General features: G+C 33.8%; 1 protein-coding gene across 3 annotated transcripts in view; it reads right to left on the bottom strand.

Annotated features, from left to right (window-relative positions):
- Nucleotides 1-23397, bottom strand: part of SEMA3A (semaphorin 3A) — a 506000-nt gene that overhangs the window by 86564 nt on the left and 396039 nt on the right. For all 3 annotated transcript variants that reach the window (XM_061165131.1, XM_061165130.1, XM_061165132.1), the window contains 2 exons: nt 10512-10605; nt 2225-2344 (listed from right to left, as the gene is read on the bottom strand). In XM_061165131.1, coding sequence (XP_061021114.1) covers nt 2225-2344; nt 10512-10605 — 214 coding nt within the window. The remainder of the gene's footprint in view (nt 1-2224; nt 2345-10511; nt 10606-23397) is intronic.

Here is a 23397-nt window from a genome sequence, read left to right as displayed (position 1 = left end):
GTACCATTCTATCTCCTCTATTCCCAGACGGGGGGTATCTGACTATATGCCCAGTCCCTTTTGATTACCACTGTGCTTGTACTGAATCATGAATGATCTTAGCTAGGTATCATCTTCATTTAAAGGACAGCAACTGGCAAATAATGTCAAATTAATTGTAAACTTGGGAGAGCAGGAAATACAGGAAACATAGAGACTCTTTTAAAGAGAAAAGGCTAGTGACAAATACCGTGGGAGAGACAGTCTAAATGGAGATTGATTTTAAGAAAAAAATCACAGAAAATCATTAGTGGAGGAGCAGTTTCATGAGATCAAAGTCATGATGAAAACAGCTAAATGTAGTGAAAATGTTGAGTAAACAGGTTCCTTAACCAGACTATAGACTTAAGACATCTAGGGACCTTGTGGTTCACCATCATTAAACGGAGAATTTAGGTAGGGTACATGAGCACGTTCTCAGGTCAGGGAAGAACTCAGAGGTGAAGAACCGATAAAGTCAGCAAAAAAAAGTAAATTGGGTAAACTGATGAAAAAAAATCAATGCAAGGGCAGTAGTGTCAAAGGTGGAAGGTAAGAGGCGCATCATTTTCATTAATACATGAAAAATAACAGGACAATCAGAAATGTTGCTATAGGAGAAATGAATGATGACTGAGGTAATTTGAGGTATATTTTACGGTTTAAATAGTCAGTTTAGAGTTGGGATACAGAGAACAATGGAGAAGGAAACAGCAACCCACTCCAGTATTCTTGTGTGGAAAATCCCATGGACAGAGGAGCCTGGTGGGCTACAGTGCATGGGGTCACAAAGAGTTGGACGCGACTGAGCAGGCGCACAGAGAACAAACACCCACAACTCACAGTCTCCTGGAATTTCCGAGGTTCAGAAGCAGGTTTTTATTTTTCTCTAACAAACAAGACAGAGATGAAATTAATTTGATGTAACCCTAGAAGAGCAGGAAAAACAAGTGTGGCAGAAGTTCAAATACTGAGATAATCAAGTACCTTACTGAGTACATAGATGGATTGTAAGCTATGAACTTCATCCTTATTAATGAGGTATGTGAAAAGGAGAATTCATGAAAATGAGATTAGGGACTGGGAAACTTTATTTTATAGGATTGAGGGCAGATATAAATGGAGAGCCTTATTTAATAATAAAAACATCTATGAACATGTTTGAGTGACCTATATAAAAATCGCTGATGAATGCATAAGGAAATTAAAAAAAAAAAACTCTACATAGAAGTCTTAAATAAGGATTATTTGGTTTAAAATTTGAGTAAAAGTAGTGTTTACTTATTTTAGGCATATAAATTTTATCATTTTCAATTGTAAATTTATTTACATATTAAAAAAAGAATTTTAAAAGTATCTGCCTTGCAAACTAGCATATATTGAATGGATAAACAACAAAGAACTACCATATAGAACACAGAAGTACATTCAATATTTTGTGATAAACCATAATGGAAAATAATAATATGAAAAAGAATATATTTCTGTATGTATAACCAAATCGCTATGGTGTACAGCAGAAATGGCCACAACACTGGAAGTCGACTACACTTCAAAAAATAAAATTTTTTAAAATATATGTGCTTGATCAAGGAGTGACACCAGTGCCTGAAGTTCAAAAAACTAGGTTCTTTTCCAAAATCTACTACTGCGTAGATGCAATCTTAGATTAACATATTAGTCTTAATTTCCCAACCTGTAAAGTGGAAAAAAGAATTTTAGGAAGATTAAAGGAGAATCAAATGATATGATACAAATGTTTCAAAAATATTTTCAGTGTAATGTGTCGAGCACAATTTTTAAAACATTTAATAATTTATATGATGCTCTAAAGGCAACATGAGAGGTATGGAGGAAAAAAATACAACATGAGATTTGTGGTGGTGCCCCTGGAAGACAAGATTGGTAAGGCATCTTATCTTTTTCCACTGTCTCCCTTCCGTAGCTCCAGCCCAGATCTAATTTTTTCCGTCGTTAACTACTGAGAAACTTTACTTTTGGCACAAAGCAAATATTTTCCAGAATTTTTAATCTCTTTTCTCTTTTTGCCCCGCTTTCTCACACCCACAGCCATGAAGTCATCACCATGAATTTAACTGCACACTCAGTCTCAACTCATACTGTCTGCACAGCAGGAGAGGACTCTCCACTGACCCGCAAGGCCCCCATGACGTGTGCTTGCGCTCTTGCCAGCAGTAGCACCTACCGTTGAGCCACCTGGAGTCGTGCTGCTCTGTCCTGATTGGATGGTGGTGCCCAAGAGTTCGGAAGATAGCAAAGTCTCGCCCCATAAAATCAGCTGCTGTTCCAGAGTATAATTCTCCGTCTGTGTTGTGATAAAATAAATCCACATACACATACTTTAATTAAGGCAACATAAACCAAAAGTAAGTACAAGTTTCATGTTAAGACCATCATAACACCCTCTGCATTATTATGCAAAACTATGAATATTTATCTTGTATCTTTGTAGAAGGGAATATCTCAGTACTCATTTAGCACTAACTTTGAAAAATTGAGTAAAATATGATTCAGTGGACATTACTAATGGGAACAAAAATTATATGTACCACATTGTCTGCTTTTATATGTTTATAGCTACTATGATTCTAATACCTTTATTTTTTAAAGTCTCATTGTAAAATATTACTTACACTTTTGGCTTTAATCAAAAAATTAAATTTCTAATATATTTCCTTTTTATTGGGACTTAATTAATGAAATTTTGCTATAATTTACAGAAGACTAATACTTTTCTTGCTAAAACTTTTCTTGCCTTCCATTTTTTAATATATCAAGTGGGAAAAGTATTCTAATTTGGTATAAGCTGTCATACAATCATAAAACAAGTCCACCACAGAGTCTCAAATATAACAGAAATGTATTGAAGAGGGGGTATTTTGATAAACACAGGCCACAATCACTATAGCGCAAGATTCTGTTGTGCTTTGATTCATTTCTACTTAAATTGAATTAACTCTAGGACAGAATTTAATAATGGAAGAATCATAATCAGAAGGTTGGAACATAAAGGAAAAAGAAACAAGGAAAAAGAGAACTTAATATTTACTGCATACCATTTGGGCTTGTGGGGCAGTCAGGTTCTGGCTTGACACTTCCAAATGATCTCATTTACTCTGTCAACAACCCCATGATGTACATGTTATCATTATTTTACAGTTCAAGAAACCCAAGTTTCCTCAGCTGAATGACTAGCAAGACAAGGTAAAAGTTTAAACTCAAGTCTATTTAACCCCAAGTTTCTTATACAAATATATATCATATCGCCTTTTCATAAATTGAAGTATGTAAAATTGGCATTTTCTTTCCTTTAAATAAAAAGTGCCTCATATTATTCCACCCAGAAAATGCATTATTGCCTGCTTGCTTATGTAAATTATCAACAGAAAAACAATAAATATTTTCTCCAAATAAGCTACCATAATGACAGTAAAAATTAATATTATCTTGTTGATTATTTGGACAGGTTAATGTTTCTAAATCACTGACTTGAGAAATACTCAGAAGACAAAGTAGGCATACACAAATTGTAGGTTAAACATTAGTATACCACTGTAATTTCCACAGGACTTTTATATGTATCCATCAGAAACCTTCTGTACATCCTCTGTTATCAATACTTTTTGCAAAGTCGTATTAATCTGATCTTTTATGTGATATCCTTGGTTCACACCTCCAATTCTCACTTGAAAAGAAAGGTCTTTGAAATGAAAATGGACATTTTCAGGAATCCAAACTAAATTTGGCTTCCCTGGTGCCTCAGACAGTGAAGAATCTGCCAGCAATTCAGAAGGCCCGGGTTCTATCCCTGGTTGGGAAGATCACCTGGAGAAGGGAATGGCAACCCACTCTAGTATTCTTGCCTGGAGAATTTCATGGACAGAGGACCCCAGTGGGTTATAGTCCATGGGGTCACAAAGAGTTGGACATGACTAAGCTTAAACTAAATTAATTCCTCTGGTAGAACCTCTGTTTCTTTGATGTGTTTGAATGCACCAGGCTTTGGAAAACGTCCAAAGCAGTACAGGACAGCTACACAGACAGAATCACTGAGTAACTCTAAGTTATGACTTTAAATATTAACAAAAAGATAGCTTCTCTTAGAGACTGAGTTTTTAAAACTTGATCACTTATTCTGAACTGTTGTGAATCAAGTCAAAAGTGATGGTCTGACAATATATTAAGTAAAATTCACCAGCTCTATGAACGGTACTCATGGGACATCATAAATTGATGTATTGCATATTGTGGTATCTTTGGGATTCAAAAACATTTTGTCTTCTCTTTACTTAATTAAAGTTCAAACCTGACTTGCTCTTACAATAATATACTGCAATAATGTTTTATCTGCCCATAATGTAAAGAAATAATAATTTTTGAAAAGTACAAAAACACTATTAACAAGCTATTTACAAGTTTCAAAGGTACTATGCAATATCTTAATGTAGATGGTCTACTTAAATATAACATATTCAATAAGTTTAACACTTTAGTTAAGGTTGACACTTAATCTTTTTACAAATCACTGACTGACAGATGTGATGAATTTTTAAACTTCAGGTGATTTTTTATCTATATGAATAAAAGAATGTTAGTTTAAAATGTATCGTGAAAGCAACCTGAAATGTTCAAGTCAATTTCAAACATTTTCATGTTGGAACACCTTTCACATGAAGATCTGTGTCCTCTTTACCTTAAAAAATCAAAAGCATTAAGTCGTTTGTTGAACCTCACCACCCTCTCAACCATATGTGAGGTAATGAAAATAAGGAAAGGTGAAAAATAGAACAACCAAAAGGTGAAAACTGAGTGATTATATATCAGAGAGTTGTCAGACCATGCCTAATAAGAGGTGTAATCAAAAATGGAAGAGTAAAGAACATCATGAGTTAATCTTTTTTTTTTTCATTTAGCTTTTTCAATGTGAGTAAAATTCATAATTATGATTGCTATTATATGTAAACTCTATTCCAAAGGATGAAATAACAAAAACTACAACCAAATAAATATTATTTGAATATGAAAGGTGTTTGTTTCTCATATTCATTTCTTTAGCTTTGTTAAAACTCATGATTATCTTTTAATCTATTCCCACATAAGGAGGGCAAAAAATCAAAATAAATGAGTGCAAAGGCAGAAAGACTTATTTTATTTCTCTTTTGACAAGAGATAAGTAGGGGGGACAAGAGAATGTAGAGAGTTCATCAGTAGAAGAGCTCAATTTATTATAAAAAATATAATTTATGAAGAGTTGACTTAGAAACCAAAGAAAGGTTGCAGTTAAAGCACTAGTTGCCTCCAGTCATGGGAAGTTACCTCCTACTCAAACACTATTCTTAGCCAGAGTCAACATAACATGTAAGAGCTGGAGGTCATCAGATGATTAGGTGGCCGCGAGGGCACAGTCTAATACTGTCAATGCTTAGTGTCAGTAACTATTCCTTAACACCAGGCCTTAGATCAGATTTTCTGGCTCAGAGGTCTATAGGATTCTTATCAATGCTGATTCCTCATCCTTGGGGAACAAGCCCCCCTTTGTTATTTGGCCCTATTGTATAGGTGGTAGCATATCTTACTCTTGCATTCTCTTTAAGAAGATATATATCAGCTCAGAGTATATTGCATTTAATATAACTGTGTATTACCTTATATTAAAGACTTATTATACTCTCCAGCTATCTGAAATGATCTAACAAAATATTTGAGTTGAATAAATCTACTATACCTTAGCTGGCTTATATTTGGAAAACAATATGTTTGTTGTTTTTTTAAAAAAATTTAAAAAGCCCATTTGCCAAGCTTTTTTTGTATGTTTGATGTCATCTATTAAGTTATCAAATTATATGTATAATTCTTCAATTTTATGATCTTAAATATAGGTTAGCCTACAATGGTTCAAATTGCATTATGGCTAAGATACATACTTTTGGGTTTTCCAAATATACTAAATTACTACTGAAAGAAAATATATTTGTCCAATTTTATTAAATTGGTGGTAGAATAATACATGCAAGGAATTGTGATACACATTTAAAAAGTGGTTGCAGATACGCTATCCAAAAAAATTTTAAGTTTTTCTACAAAAATACCATATAGACAATTAGATGTCTCAAAAAAATATATCAGACTAAGATAAATTAGTGCTTATGGATATAAATAACATGCTAGAAATTGTCAAATATGAAAGTTGCTATTTGAGTATATGCCATTCTTTCTGAACTGTAAGCTTTCTTACCTATCTCTAAAGAAAGCATTCTTTCCTGAGATGAACAAAAAGTTTAGTGGACTGTATTCCCACCATGGCAGTGTTACCTGAGAAGCAGTGTTAAAAAACAAAAGTTCATGTGTACTCTGTATTTTGTGTTCACAGCTCAAAATGAAGTAAAAATGTGGCTTAGATCAGTTAATGTATTGGATTACAATTCCTAAGAAGGGTGTGGTGAGAAGAAACAGAAGGTGGAAAAAAAAGATTTCCTGATGAAATAACAGCATTACTAACACAGGTGTAAAGTATGACATGGATGTGAGCAAAAATCAAACAAACCTAAAGACCAAGCCATTATGTTGTTAACACCTTAAGCAAATTTTACTTACAGAATAGCAGAGTAATTAGAAACAGAGGCAGGAAAAAATGTCTGTCTCTCTTCTTACACACACACACACACACCCCCCACATGGCATGAATGAAATCTACTTCGTGAAAGTGAAAGGGTATGGGAATACTTTTACATTTTCACATTTATTGAGCACCTTTTCTATACCAATGAATATACTGGCTTTGTTACTCATATTGTCCCTTTAAAATTAAGATCATTCTTTAAATAGTTATAAATATAAATGATAAACAAAAATATAAAATTTATCCCAACAGGCAACCATTATTATTAGTTCCATTTTTTTTTAGTTTCTATTTTACATATATATGCCAGAAATATGCACATACATAAATGTAGTATGCTATTACATCATCTTATTTAAATCTTACAACAAACTAGTGGAACTTGCATGGCCATGCCATTTTATACGAAGAAACAGAGACTTCAAATAATTTTCTCAATTTTAGTTAATTAATTTGGGGAGTACCTCATTTACTCTAATACCAAGTGAGAGAATATTCTAATATCAAATTATGTTCTTTCCTGAGGCATGACAGAATGCTAGCTTAGGGAAATAAACCATTCGTAAAGTCCCAAACTCTTGAAGCAGGTCCTCATAATATGTTAATAATGGAATGACTGATGACTTCAGAAAGATAAAACTGCTTTCAAGTTGACTGCTCCTTTCATACCATGGAAGTGTGTGTGCGCGCGTGCGTGCATGTATGTTTTAGCTGCTCAGTCATGTTCCGCTCTTTCAGACCCCATGGATTGTAGCCCACCAGGCTCCTCTGTCCTGGAACTCTCAAGGCAAGAATAATCAAGTGCGTAGCCATTCCCTTTTCCAGGAGATTTTACCAACCCAGGGATCGAACCCTCGTCTCCTGCATTGGAAGGAGGATTCATTTCCACTGAGTCACCTGGGAAGCCCTTTATTAAAGTAGATTTGAAAAATTTAATTTAATACTAAGGTGATTTGAAAACTTTGGGACGTATTATAGACCTGGGGGACTGAACTGGGTAACTACGCATTGCTCAGGAAAGGTTCATATTTTCTACAGTTATCAGCCTAAAACGCAAGGCAGTTTGGGAAGAGGTTATATTAAACTCTTACAGATTTCATAAACCAAAGTTTTTAAGTGGTCATCTGGTTCTAAAGCTTACTACAGGTTAAAAGTGCCTAGCAGAAGGAGTGGGGATATAAAAGTATCTGCTGTTAAGATCCATCTAGCCAGTTTACAAGTATTTTGAGCTAAAAGTACAATTCTTCTTCCCAGTATTGGGGAAAGAGGCATCCTGGAACCATCTTGAAAATTTCTTCTATGTGCAAAAATGAGGAGAGCATATTTAAAATATTTTGGCTGGAAAGCTTTCCCCAAAACCATTTTTTAAATGTATCGTGTACAATCTGTATATTTCAGTGACTTTTAGTAAAAGTTTGGGAAGTGTAGAAAATATTTATGTTAAAAGAACTCCATTAAATTACTAAACAATATTTTTAAAGCAGCAAAATAAAAAATGCCAAGAGGAACCCAACAAGGGGAATTAAATATACTGTGAGAGGAAGAATTTATAGCATAGTTTTAAAAGAAGCAAATAACCTCAATAAAGCAAATCACAGCTTTTGAATTAACATGGTGCTGCAAATATTTTGTGGGATTTTACTATGTATAGTATGGCCTGCTCATTTTTCTGCATCCTGCTATTCAACTGATTCAGAAATGATCTCACATTGGCTTGAATCATCTTCTTTGTCAATAAGCAGCAAATATCTCTGAAAATTATTCAATCACTGTACAGCACTGGCTAGGTGAGATCTGGGCTTCCATTTAAAAGCTGCTTCTCTTTTAAGCTGCCATACCTCCTCCTCCATGATTCATGCAACTTCCCTCACTCTCTTTTCTTTTTCACAAACCCATTCGACTTTTTCAAAGAAGTTCTAATATAACATCAAAACTGTGGCATTTCATACTCTTCGTGGATATTGTGTGGTTGCATACCATATGAACTATGTAATACTTACTTGTCATCATCCTTTCTCAGTGGAATATTAAAATAAATAATCAAGCAGATCCCTATGAGAAACATGCCACAAACTAAAGCTGTTCTAGGTACAGTTTTACATACTGCCTTCTGAGAAATCTCTTTTTGCTTTCAGTGTGCAATCTAAACAAGTAGAGGCTGCAATTTCAAACAAACTAGGACTCCTCTCCTTTGTTTAAGACACTTTTCAAATTTCTGTGTGTGTACTTAAGGAAGTTATTCACACGTAATCACTAGGCCATCTGTGAATAGGAAATTATAAGCGTGTTACATCTGCTGCATTCCTTCAGGTCTTAAACTTCTGTTAAAGTGCTCCATAAATGGATCAAATGGTTTGAAATTGTCTGCATTTCGAAAGCAGCATACGAGATAACGCATGCTATAATGGTTTTATTCTTAATAGAAAAGGGATCAGTGAAAGGATGATAAACACTAGAGAATACTGGAAAAAATATATTTTCATAGTTAATGCTGTAGGTAGTATGACCAGAGTCTGTCTGTATTGAACAGAGGGAAAAAGTTACCTTTTAAAAGAAAAAGAGGGAAAATTTTATGGACTTACTATATAACAAATAATATCCTAAATTTACCTTTTAAAAATTTAGATATGTTATTCAAAATCAAAAGAAAGTTTATACCTGAAAAGTTTCACTATTATTGTTGTGTTATCAAATAATTTCTCTATTTCATAAAAAAGGAAAAGGAAACAAAAAGTTACATACTTTCTACATGATTATTTAAAAACAGACTCTTCTGTGTTTCAGGTTGCTGGCATACTCAACAATTAAAAGGAAAAAAAAAGAAAAACTTGTTTAATGACAATACACTTTTTGTGTATTATTTAATCCCAGTACAGAGTGGTTAAAAGAATGTGGAAAAATTCTCTTTCAATACAAACTAAAACTTTTCCCTTCTTCTACTTCTGTCTTTCTATTTCTATCCTTTTGAACTATGGCTAAACATTCACCACCTATCTGCAATATTTAAGGAAAAAAGGAAAGAATAAAATTAGAAAGGAAGAGGTCAAAGAAAAATATACAGGAAATACATAGAATGTTTGATTTAAAAAAAAAGGAAAAGAGAAAAGCCCTAAAGTCAAAAAAGATGAACACACAAGAACTTTGTCAAATCAAAGTAACACTAGGGGGAATCTATCAACTGTATCACCGTTTAGTTGTATTGTGCGATTAAGTTGTCCAAGTGTTAAAAGTGTTACAAATCTTGGGACTACAATTAACAATGGAGAATGAATCTCAATCTTTCTTTCTGACTTGTCAAAATTCCCCCTTTGAAAAACCTCTTTCAAACAAAGAAAATCAAAACCACAAAAACTGTCAATGTCTAGTGGAAATGTGGGGCTTCCCTGGTGGCTCAGCAGTAAAGAATCAGCCTGTCAATGCAGGAGATGCAGGTTCAGTCCCTGGATCAGGAAGATCCTCTGGAGAAAGAAATGGCAACCACTGTAGTACTCTTGCCAGGGAAATCCCATGGACAGAGGAGCCTGCTGGGCTACAGTCCAAAGGGTCACAAAGAGTCAAACGTGACTTAGTAACTAAACAACAACAACAGTGGGGATATACCTGATTTGGGCAGGCAATTTTAAAGATACTATTAAGTCATTTTGATTAAAAAGAATCATAGACTAGATAGTTCAAAAATCAAAGCAGCATCTAGTACTTCTTACTCATTTTCAAAATACATGAAAATATCTCAACTGACATACTCTGAATATTTTACAATTAATAAAGGAAAATGTTGCTATATAAGAAGGAACATGAAATCTGGCCATTTTCTACAGAAAATTTACTGTTTAATTGATTGCTGATTAAGTACCTATTAAAAGAGATGCCGTCAGCAGTTTAGGGTCATATGGGCTCTTCCCACGGCCATTTTCAAAATGTGAGTCTTGAAGCTTAAAAATGTTGTCCTGTAGAAAAGAAAAAGAATTCAATTTATTTATAATAAAGGTCTTCTAATATGCCAGTTAATCATAGAGAGGTTGAGCATTCTTCTGCACTATCAAGGTATATTATTATTTGTGTAATCTTTAGAGATGGAAAATAACTTAAGTGGGGTAAAAACTAGATATCACTAGACAAATGTCTGTTTAGCTTGGTGGTTTTCAGTGGCATTTACCATGTTGCAAGTAAGTGTATAAATGAATCCTAAAGGACAAAGCATGATGTGGTAAGAGTAGAGTGATCATTTTATCACTCATTTATCACATAAGTATGCCAAGAGCTACCCTAATGGCTCTTGAAAGAATGTTAAATTTAAACAAAATGACTTCTTTACTTCCTTCACATAGAGGAAAAACAGCAACTCACCATATTAGATGTCTGTAAGAAGATACACTATCTCACATTTCTGTATGTACTTTCCAGAAGGAAGTAGTCATAGCAGCCACATCCTCCACTCTGTCATTCCTAAAACTTTGATGCTTACAAGTTTCTCAAGCATTTTTAAATTAGTCACCTTGGAAGGTAGAAGGTACCTGAAACTATCCTTATCAATTTCTCTAAATCAGAAATACCAAATTATTTATTAAGGCAGGTGTGCCTGGAGATAGTGTCCTTAGGACAATAAGCACAAACGTGACACATTTTATCACAAGGAAGTCTGCTCAGTTGAGGCTCAAGCACCCAGAAACTGAAGCGAACATCTGACTGGGGTAGGAAGTATGCCAGAAAGCGCTGCAACAAAGGCCTTAATAAGGAGGCAACAAACTCACTCAGGCCCAAGACCCTGTCCTCAGAACGCGAGGCTTCTGTAAGACAGTGGAATAAAGTGGGGGGTCTTTTGAGCACTCTTTTCAGAAGCAAATAAATGCTCTGGAAAGTAATTAGGTCAGAATTATGTATGCATTTTCCAGTAGCACATTAACTTGTCTACAGACTGAAATAAGATAGCTTTTTTGGCAATTTCTCTACTGTTCACACAAAAGCATTTTCTATATTCTTAGAATAATAAATGGTGTTCATTTTATGGCCAATACACATCACTTTATTTAACATTTAATATTTCTGATGGAGCTAATGGCAGAGTTTCAAATTATGACTCTTAAAACTCATTTGAATTAGGGAAGAAGAGTGAAAAAGGAAGTAAGCCAAAAGTATTCTCCATTTTTATTACTTTAAGTGTGAGAATGACCATATCTACGCATTCCTTACATTGATATGTGCTTGATAAACAGCTATCTCCTAGCAACGACTGTTCCTTGTTGTTTAGTCACTAAGTCACACCTGACTCTTGCAGCCCCATGGACTGCAGTCTGCCAGTTTCCTCTGTACGTGGGTTCCCCCAGCCAAGAATGGGTTGCCGTTTTCTTCTCCAGGGGATCTTCCTGATTGAACTCGTCCCCTGTATTGGCAGGTGGATTCTTCACCACTGAGCCACCAGGGAAGCCCACTGGTTGGTTCTTTAGCTGAGTTCTAAAATTTACAACGTGAACATCTTATGGGGTTTCTCAGAACTGCATTAAGCTGTAGAAGGAAATGGCAACCCACTCCAGTATTCTTGCCTGAGAAATCCCACAGACAGAGGAGCCTGGCAGGCTACATACAGTCCATGGGGTCACAAAGAGTCAGATACAACTGAGCAACTGAGTATGCATGCGTACACACAGTAGGAATGGCAGTGAGTTAGGGGTCAGGTCCAGTTGGGTCAGTGAGGTGAGCTCTTGTTCTTTGATGGGCAACCAATATCTCTGAACCTTAGGTTTCTAAAAGTTAATGTTGATAAGAATATTTAATCTTAAATGCTTATTGTGATGATTAAAAAACTGGAATAAAATATTTTTAAAGCAGCAAAATAAAAGGCACAATGTATTCTTATTCTATTAATATTGCTCATATTAAAACAACAAAAATATGAAAATTTAACACAAGTTATTACCATTGTGGGCAAACTTTCCTAGCAGAACTTGAAAGAAATATTATTTAAAATGTTACATAAGTCACCAAATTATAAAATCATTTACAAAAACACATCTGTCACAGGCACTTGAATATTAAAATTATGGTATGAAATATCTTACAATATACTAAGAAAAAGCATAGAAGTTTACCAAATATTTAGATACATTTTGATAAAAATTAGGAAACAATACAAAAGAAATATAATCAGTAACTAATATATACTCTACTGCCACAGTGATAGAAATTATTAAAATCTGTGTTACTAATCCTCACAGGTTAGAGGAAGCAGCAGGTAGAAGTGACAGTGTGACTAAAAATATTGTTATAAATATACATACAAATTTCTTGTCCTCGTAAGACATTTTATTATACTAACTAAGATAGAGGAGCTATCCCTCAAAATATGAGACACTTGATGACTGGGATCATGTGTCCATAATAATAGGACAGTGCCAAGGTATACAGAAGTACTTGCAGCCTCGTGTTTAACATTTGATTTACAAGGTAAAGGATTAGACTTCATAGGAAGAAAGGTTAAGCATGTCAGTTATGGTTTAAGAGAGGAAAAACTATACTTTGCCATGGTATCAGGTAATGTGTTCAAAGCCAGCTCCCTTTTCCTTTCCTTCTTTCTTCCTTTAAATGGAACTCTTCCTCAAATTTCTGTGTTTCTCCCATGTAATTATTCTATATTCTTATATGATTCTACTGAAGGGTAACACTGAATTTCTTTTCCAGCCTAGTGATATGGAGGCTTGGAATAATTATAATTTGATTTCTGAGTAGGAAAGTAAAATATATTTCTTACATACAAATATTTGTAATGTAAAATCCATACCTGTTACACATAATAATGAAGTCTGTGTAGTCACTCAGTCATGTGCGACTCTTTGCGACACCATGGACTGTAGCTTGCCAGCCACCTCTGTTCATGGGGATTCTCCAGGCAAGAATACTGGAGTGGGTTGCCATTTCCAAGTAATGAAGTCTAAGGCTATTGAAATCAGGTATTATCCCTGGCCATGCCTTTTATTATCTGGGCCTCAGGCAACCCCTAACCCATTCTGAAATTCAGATTCCTTTTATAAGGAGAATAGTAAAATCTCATAGGGTTGATTATGAATATTTATTGTAACAATGCATATAAAACACTTAGAATGCCCGAAAAAAATTTATTAATTAATTTTTTTCATTGTTTGTAGTTACCAAAATAAAATCATTCTTTCCTATAGTGATTAATATCTTTCATGCTACAGTGGAAATGTCTGCCTATATTTTCATCAGTGGAAATTAAGACCTGTGTCTAAAAATATGTTAATACTTTGGACCACCAAAATGCACTGAAAATTATTTTTTCCTATAGCTAGACCAGAGTCCATTCAAAAGCTTTTTGACCAAAAAAAGCATTAAATGTAATATGTATAAAATTTCTCAATTAAAAAAAGACTAGTCGTTTAATATATCTGATAAACTTAATGTGATTAATATTGAGAAACACCAATACTGCTGTTTCTGTTATCTTATGAGCAAGACCTAGTATATGTATGAAAATATTGACGCCCAAAAGAAGCCCTTGTTAATATAACTGTACATTCTATGTTGTCATATCTAGCAAAACACACAGACAACTGTCTGGCTGTACTTGGCAGGCTTTTTGAAACCTGATTGCTATTCAATGATTCTCTGTTTTAAAGAGTGTTAAATAGATTACATATGCAAGTAATAAGACCAGAAATTTTAAGACCAATGTATACAATTAAAACTGAATAGCTTATATGTCTTACTTGAGCTGAAATAGTTTTCATTTTTAGTAATACATGAACAGAAATCGAGCTGCATGGATTCTAATTGCTTTAGCAGATACTATGAATATATCATATGTTATTGTACCATATTTTATTACACGATTGCATCAGTTTTCAGCAACTATTTTTAGCTTTCAAGTCCACTCTTTTCCCTTTGTCTTTTGGATTTCCTGAATGTTATTAAGACTGTGGTGAGGTAAGGCATTAGAGGAAATAATAACTGTGCTAATGTCTAATCCAAAGTTTTATAAATTATAAACCATTGGTGACATCATGGCAATAAATTTCCTAAATCTCAATCTTGTCCAAGTAATAAATTTAAGTAACAAAGCTGCAATTTTAGTTGCTTTAGTTAATGATTAAAACATAAATGATGCTTGTAAAAAGGAAAATAAATGAAAAGGAAATAATAGTATATGTGATAGAATAACCATTTGGGGTATGAAGCTATATAAATTTAAACCCAATATTTGGGCATACTTTTTAAAATTATTTTAAAACATCCACTATTCTATTTTTTCAAAATGCTCAATCTCCTTTCCTGCTTTTTACGAAGATACTTTGTTTGCCAGTTATAATGAATTATCAGGTATTCCCTGGTTGCAACAGTTTTTTCTCATTTCTGTCTAAACTATCCCTAGGTCACCTTTCCTCAAAACCAGCCTGAACTTCCTTTCCTTTAAGGCTAAATTCAAAAGTTACTTTCTGGGAGAAGTCTTCAGAGCTTCCTGGAGATGTAATCTGTTAGTTTCCTTTGTGCATATCCTAATTAACAATAGTACACAGCAATAGCAATGCTGGGTAAAACTACCAGCTTCAGCAATGAAGGGACATTATAGGATTTCACAAGAAACATTGTGGCATACTATATTTTACCCAAGGAGATCCATTTGTGGCTAAAATTCATTTGGAATTTACTTCTCTTTAAAAGGTGAGTCTAGGTCTTTGTTGTGCAATTCTAATAGCCATGAGATCTACATGTAGCAATTTAATGAAAATCAATAATCCTATTCCTCAGTTGCACTAGCTACACTTTAAGTGTTCAACAGTCATATGAGACTTGTGAATACAATACTGCAGATCCAAATATTTCCACTGTCATAGAAGTTCTATTGGACAACATCCTATTAGCAGCAAAGAGTAGAACTGAAAATTAGAGGGTCTCCAGAGAAAGAAAATTTGTCTCCCAATCACCATTGTAGTTGAAAAAGTCCATGAAATCTACAAGGAAAGATTATACTAAAAATATTAATTTTGATTTTTATTAGCAAGGGGTTGCCCTAATTAACATTAAGCAGTAGAGCAGATGAACAAATACATGCCCTGTTTTTTTTTCATATGCCATCTTTCTTCTAAATTCAGCTCAGTTCAGTTCAGTCGCTCAGTCGTGTCTGACTCATTGCGACACCATGAACTGCAGCATGCCAGGCCTCCCTGTCCATCAGCAACTCCCAGAGTCCACCCAAACTCATGTCCACTGAGTCGGGGATGCCATCTAACCATCTCATTCTCTGTTGTCCCCTTCTTCTCCTGCCTTCAATCTTTCCCAACATCAGAGTCTCTTCAAATGAGTCAGCTTTTCACATCAGGTGGCCAAAATATTGGAGTTTCAGCTTCAACATCAGTCCTTCCAATGAACACCCAGGACTATCTCCTTTAGGATGGACTGGTTGGATCTCCTTGCATTCCAAAGGTCTCTCAAGAGTCTTCTCCAACACCACTGTTCAAAAGCATTAATTCTTCGGTGCTCAGTTTTCTTTATAGTCCAACTCTCACATCCATACATGACTACTGGAAAAATCATAGCCTTGACTAGATAGACCTTTGTTGGCAAAGTAATGTCTCTCCTTTTTAATATGCTATCTAGGTTGGTCATAACTTTCCTTCCAAGGAGTAAGCGTCTTTTAATTTCATGGCTGCAGTCACCATCTGCAGTGATCTGGAGCCGCCAAAAATAAAGTCAGCCACTGTTTCCACTGTTTCTCCATCTATTTGCCATGAAGTGATGGCACCAAATGCCATGATCTGAGTTTTCTGAATGTTGTGCTTTAAGCCAACTTTTTCACTCTCCTCTTTCACTTTCATCAAGAGGCTTTTTAGTTCTTCACTTTCTGCCATAAGGGTGGTGTCATCTGCATATTTGAGGTTATTGATATTTCTCCCGGCAATCTTGATTCCAGCTTGTGCTTCCTCCAGCCAGTGTTTCTCATGATGTACTCTGCATATAAGTTAAATGAGCAGGGTGACAATATACAGCCTTGACATATTCCTTTTCCTATTTGGAAACAGTCTGTTGTTCTATGTCCAGTTCTAACTGTTGCTTCCTGACCTGCACACAGGTTTCTCAAGAGGCAGGTCAGGTGTTCTGGTATTTCCATCTCTTTCAGAATTTTCCACAGTTTCTTGTGATCCAGTAACAAAACTTACTCATTATCTAAAGTTTACATCAGAATACCAGTTCACTAAATTTTCATTAATTTTACCCAGCAGAAAAAAATATTTTCTCCCTGGAGCTTGTATAAGAATCTATTCATAGTCCGTTTGTGCCATTTGTTACCTTCATGCGTGCTGTTCAATAATGCATTTGGTTCTTTTCTTCTTAATACTTTTGAGGTGAAGGAAAAATCTTACTATGTTTCTCCCAAATACTAAGACAGAACTTTTCACCGAGTTAAAGCTCAATAAAATAAATAAGTGAACATGTGACTGAGTAGAAGAGGTGCTACAGAAAAACTACATCCAAGGAATACCAAGAACATAGCCCTGACCTCTAAGAGCTAATTTCTAAGGATATAACACAGATATGAAAACAGCTGTGCAGCAGAGACCAGACTATAGGATTCAAATATTAAGCTGAGTTTTAAAGTGAGTTTTAAGAAAGGTAATAGTCTTTAACTGCTTTGTGTTGTATAAATCACTATTAACAGAGTATTGATATTTGTTACATACTTCAAATGAGTTTATTCTTACTGCAAAAGAGTAAAAATAAAATTTAATGACAAAGTATAATCTTACAGTCCTTTTGCTTCTAAATCTCAGTTTCATTTTCATTGAGCTTTGTGATTCTTCAGTTATTATTAATATTAACCTTGTTAATAAATAGTTACTCCTCTCAGTAGAACCAGCTTCCAGTGAAAAGTCATCAAATATTTCTCTGCAGAACTTCAAAAATCGTTCTTATTAATGTAATACCTCCATAATTTCAGGATAACTGTTTTATCTGATTTTTTTTTCTAATTAACAGAAATTACTCCAAGTATCTCTGAGATGCACGCAAGTAGAACATCAAACAAGAGAAGCTGTTTGGGCTTTTGCTAAATATAATTGTATATTTATAAAAATAAATAATTTCTTCTTAGGATTTACACTTTTATATTTATTTTTAAAACTTTATAATTTATATGCTTCCTAAAACATAAAACATTAATATGTGCAAAAAATATATACTGAACTGTGACTATGTAAGAATTATGTTTGGAATATGAAGGTGAAAGGTCTAATTATTTAACTCAATTAGCATACAAGAAATTACAATAAAAATGACATAATAAAAATGACATACATATGATATTACCATGTTTATAAGTATTTGGTAGTTATTTCACTTAACATGGAAACATACTAAGTGTTCATAATATCCTAAATTTCATCTATATTTTTTCACTTAATCTTCAAACAACTCTACTATTATTGTGCCAGTTTTACAGATGAGAAACAGGGTGTTTTCCTATAATACTCAAAGTTATAGAGATGGATTAAAATTTGATACAAGAACTGTCTAAGTCCTTGTTTTTAACCACTATATTAAAAATTGGGCTTAAGGAAAATATTATGCAAAAAAATATGTGAGACATACCCTAAGACAGTAGAAACTGGAAACCACAGGAGTTCAAAATGGGATAGGTAATTTTATGTTCCAGTATTGAAAGAAAAATTGTAATTAGGTTCTTTAGAAATGTATTCTGGTGAGAGGTGAATGCGTCTGAGAGTATGCATTTTTGTGTTTGTATGTTTATTGGATATGAGCGCAGAGGGCAAAAGGAGCTTATAGAGGGCAGAGTAAAGTACAGGTGCAAATTAGTCCATCTACAGGTAACAGCATGAACAAAATTCCCTCAAAGTAGACAAAATTTATATGATAAGTAACATAAAGTTGAGTTTATATAATGAAGACTTTATACATATATTAAAAGATAAAATAGATAAATAAACTTGGAATCAAACTGTGGAAAGTTTTCTGTGCCAGAATAAGCAGTTTGCTCTATATCAAGTTACAAAGTGATAATTTTAGTTGGAGAACAATAGCATCAAAGTGGTGCAGTATTATAATGAATCTGACAGTGATGTGTAAGATGATTTAAGATATATGAGCCTGGTGATAGAAAAAGAACCTATCCTCTTAACCTGGGGAGGGGAAAATTAAGCCTTCTTACACATCACAGCAGTTTAAAGGAATTTTTTTTTTATTTTGTGTGTTGTTATGTCAAGTCACCTACCTCTTTCGTAGCTCATGTTTCTTAAGTTATGTTGCATCAGAATTCCCTTTGATATTCTAGCAAAGTTATGGATTCTTTGCTCCAGAAAACTGAAGCTAAGCATACATGTATTTTGTAAGCAATCTTTAGGGTTTACTGACCTTATGTAGTCATGGTAAGAGCTTCCAAATCAGCTATTCTTCAAAGACCTTTCTGTTTCTAACTTGGTGTGATTCTTTCATCCTATCCCTCTGACCTTGGACATCTGCTTCTGTTGTTTTTTGGCCCTGTCCTTGAACACAATATAGGGATTATCCAGACTTTTAAAAACTCATTTTCTTTTTCATTTTCTATATACTGTTACTTGGTATTCATTTATTTTTATAAATTCAGCTATTGAACTTCAGCCCCAATCCCTCTGCTATTCTAATCATTCAAACTTGGTTTCCTGGCCTGTATGAAATTTCCTATTTTCCATGGTTATTTCAAAATTGAGAGCTATTAAGAGTCCTTGACTCTTCAAAAGAATATAAGAGCAATTATGAATAAGAAACTTCATAGAAATTAGCCTGTCAGAAAGAGTTATTTAACAATATACATTGTGGGAAGACACAAAAGAAATGTAACACTGGTATCTGTCACTGAGTGCTGGGAAATTTTAAAAGTAATGCTATGTGAATAAGGCAAGTATAATTTTCTGCCCTGATTGTACTAGTTCTGCCTTTGATTTCACTATGATTTCAGCTATATATGTTAGAATTTTATTTTTCTCTACAATTAAACAAAATATTGTTGCAAGTAAATGACTATTAATCGAAAAATGAAGCTCAGTAAAAGATAAGTTTAAGAAAAAGCTTTATATCTGTAAGGATTTTTAGAAATGAGTATACTAATACTTTTTAATATTAATTCTTTGAGTAGTTTTAGATGTATAGTATCTACAAGATTTGGTTCTGAATCCAAAATTCAGTCATTTGATGCTAAAATAGTTAGAGTCAATAACTGTAATTATTGAATAATTGCCAATACTTTTTCAAATATACATCTTGGAAAGTAAAGTTTTTCTTAGCAAATATAGCCATAGAGCCAGTTATATGAATATTGTTTTGACATAAAGTATTCTATTTATCAAATTAAATGATAAAAATATTCCAGTTATATAAATATAAATATAGTTCAGTTTAATATTCATGATATTCTAGTTACACCTATACAGACTTTTTACTGAATTTAATTTCTGTTCCTGAGGAATTCTTAGGATCCAAACAGAAGGAAGGATAGTATCATCAGGGTACATAACATCTACTAAGTTCATCTCTAGACTGAATATAAGTAGGAATGTTTTAAAATCATTGATTTCTATTTCTATACTCTGTTCAAGCCATGCTTTAGTAAAGTGGAAATTTTACCTCTAAAATTAGTCTCCAGAGATTATATGCTCTTTCTGTGACCCACATTTTATTCTGCAATTTGACTTTGAAGGTGTATGTGGTAAAAATCTAGATTCTCTAATCCATTGTGCTAAATGCTGATTGTAGGCTTAAAAATAAGTTTTTTAAATCTCTTTTGATGTGTCAACATTTTTCTGTGAAATGGAAATACTCCACATAATTGCCTCAAGGATTCAATGAGATATAATGTGTATTTTACACAGAGAAGCATACTTAAACCATATAGAAATTTAGTTCATTATAATTTTAATTATTCTAAATTCACTATTAGTGGTACATCTTTACTATGACAGCATGTTGGTAACTCACTATCTGTGATAATGTAATAGCTAAAATGTATTAAGCAAATATTAGCCTAGTGCACTCTCCCAAGTGCTTTGTAGGTATTTACTTTTTTAACATTACAGTATCCCTTGAAGTACACAGTGTAATAACACTAATTCTATAAATGAAATTACAAAGAGAAAAAAAAGACTTGTCTTAGGTCACATAGTATACAGCAGAGCCAGCTAAACAATTTCCGAACCAGCAATAAATGGAGAGATTATAAAAATCTTTTTTTTGTATTTGATTTGCACACCATGTTACTTTATGAATACATATCATACATAAAGTTCTGTTATAATAATATCCCTTAATTCAACTGTGTAGTCCTTGTAATTCAAGCATGTTAGGTCCTGAATTAACCTTAAATGAACTGACCATGACATATAACACTATATTTAATATAGTCCCCACATTAAAACAGTAAAGACAAGTAGAGAAAACTAACATAATTCTAACTTTGCAGATAAATATATGAAATTACTTTGTTTCTACATTTGTGAAAAATTAGCATTACTTTATTCATTGTCTGCCCAGTAACAACATATACTTCTTACAGCTGGATTAAATAGGATTTGCCCTTTAAATTTAAGGGATATGAATTTGTCTGGGTTCCTCACACAAGCATCAATGACATAATTCATCTGCTTTTTGTCATCTTTAAAATTAATGGTATTAACCAAAGAAAACAGAAAGCATATGCATTCATACTTCATGCAGATTATGTTTTTAATAGGAGCTTAATTTGAGTTTATGCAGATATTTCATACCTGTCATGGTATAATTATTCAGCTATGAATGCCTGTTAACTCCCAAGGTATATAACAATGAAAGGGTAAATTTTACCTTGGCTAGAATGAGAAATTCCAGAACATGAACAATTTACTCTAAAATGCTTTGCCCCAGTGAGACCCGGTAAAGAGAGCTCAGTCAAAGAGCAAATCAATAGTTCACAAAAATATGAAATAATGGAACAATTCACTTGATCTTTCCAAGTGCATTTTAAGTTCTATGTCCAAACTACAGCTATTTTGCATTTGCCATCTTATAATTTCACAAACCATCAGTGTTTTTATCCTAAACTGTGAAAGTACAGCTATTATTTTTCACCACTCTTTTTTGTAAATGTGTTTGTCACATCCATGATTAGATACCAGAGGGGAATTTTATCAACCTAAATGTAAATATGTCAATAGAAAGCAGCATATGTACTGTAAGAAGTATTGGAATCTATTCATATGATTTCTTTACATTTCAAAAATTTTTCATAGATACCATCTGGGAAGTACCAATGCCAAAAAAAATAACATTTTATTTATACCAAGTTTTGTTTTAGCAAAGCCTTATCATTCAAGTGTTGTTATAATCATATGACATAAATAAATGATTTTCTTTTAGCCAATTAGCAAAGTTTACCAAAATGGTATATATTTTTGGCAAAAGTATTTCAGGAAGAAGATAAGCCTGTCAATTCTTGGGGAGATTATAAATTTTAGAGAATGGTTTGGCAATTAGAAAGCTCTTTTAAAACGTCCATATACATTGACTTCATTTTACTTTTCAAAAAATACACAAGTGAGAAAAACATTAAAAATTTAAGCAAGAAGAATTTCAACATGGTATTTAGAAAACTGAAAAACATATAAATGCCAGTAAGAGTATAGTAAATATTAAAACAAATATTTATATTAAATTTGTTGTAATACCTAGAATTAATAACTCTGTTAAGTCATTGTGGAAGCAATATATGGTAACACAACAACTATTCAAGATACATGGAAAGAAATAAACATGGCTGTTTGAGTCAGAAGCTTTGACAAATATAGAAGAGGGGAAGTACAATGTGTTGTCACTTCAGTCATGTCTGACTCTTTGCAACCTCAAGGACCATAACTTGCCAGGCTCCTCTGCCCATAGGATTCTCCAGGCAAGAATACTGGAGTGGGTTGCCATTTCCTCCTCCAGGGGATCTTCCTGACCCAGGGATCATTGACCCTTAAAAGTATAATCAAGCCAGACTGCTCACCTTCCACTAATTTTTTGGTTTTATTTTTCTCGTCTTGTCATTGCTTGGTACTTTATAATTGCTTCAATGTCCAAACATAGGCTGACACAGAATCAGGAGAGGCCAATGCAGCATTTGTTTTCCTGTTTTCCTACCCACTTCGCTGTATGAATGGTAGGTACTTTGTGTGATCACTCTGCAGAACCACAAGACATAAAGCTTGCTGCTACTGATGTGGGTACTACAATCACTATTACCACTGTCCACTTTGCCCACCCTCTCTCTGAAACCAGCATTAAATTACACAAGCACAAGTTGAGAACACAGATATTAGTCCTATGTTGGCCACTTTCACAATCTCTGGAATAAGAACACCAGAGTTTGAGCTCAGGTTCTGGTGCTTTGTAGTTGTGTGACTCTGACTTTCACCTCAGGCTTTTTTCTCCTTGTGACCAAAACATATAAACTCTTTGAAAATGGTTCTATTACTGCTATTTTCAGTTCAGTTCAGTCACTCAGTCATGTCCAAATCTTTGCGACCCCATGAACTGCAGCATGCCAGGCCTCCCTGCTATCACCAACTCCCAGAGCCTACTCAAACTCATGTCCATCATGTTGATGATGCCATCCAACCATCTTATCCTTTGTTGTCCCCTTCTCCTCCTGCCTTCTATCTTTCCCAGCATCAGGGTCTTTTCCAGTGAGTCGGTTCTTTGCATCAGGTGCCCAAAGTATTGGAGTT

The sequence above is a fragment of the Dama dama genome, chromosome 18 (genome assembly GCF_033118175.1).
Source record: "Dama dama isolate Ldn47 chromosome 18, ASM3311817v1, whole genome shotgun sequence".
NCBI lineage: Eukaryota > Metazoa > Chordata > Mammalia > Artiodactyla > Cervidae > Dama > Dama dama.
This window is presented reverse-complemented; position numbering and strand designations above follow the sequence as displayed.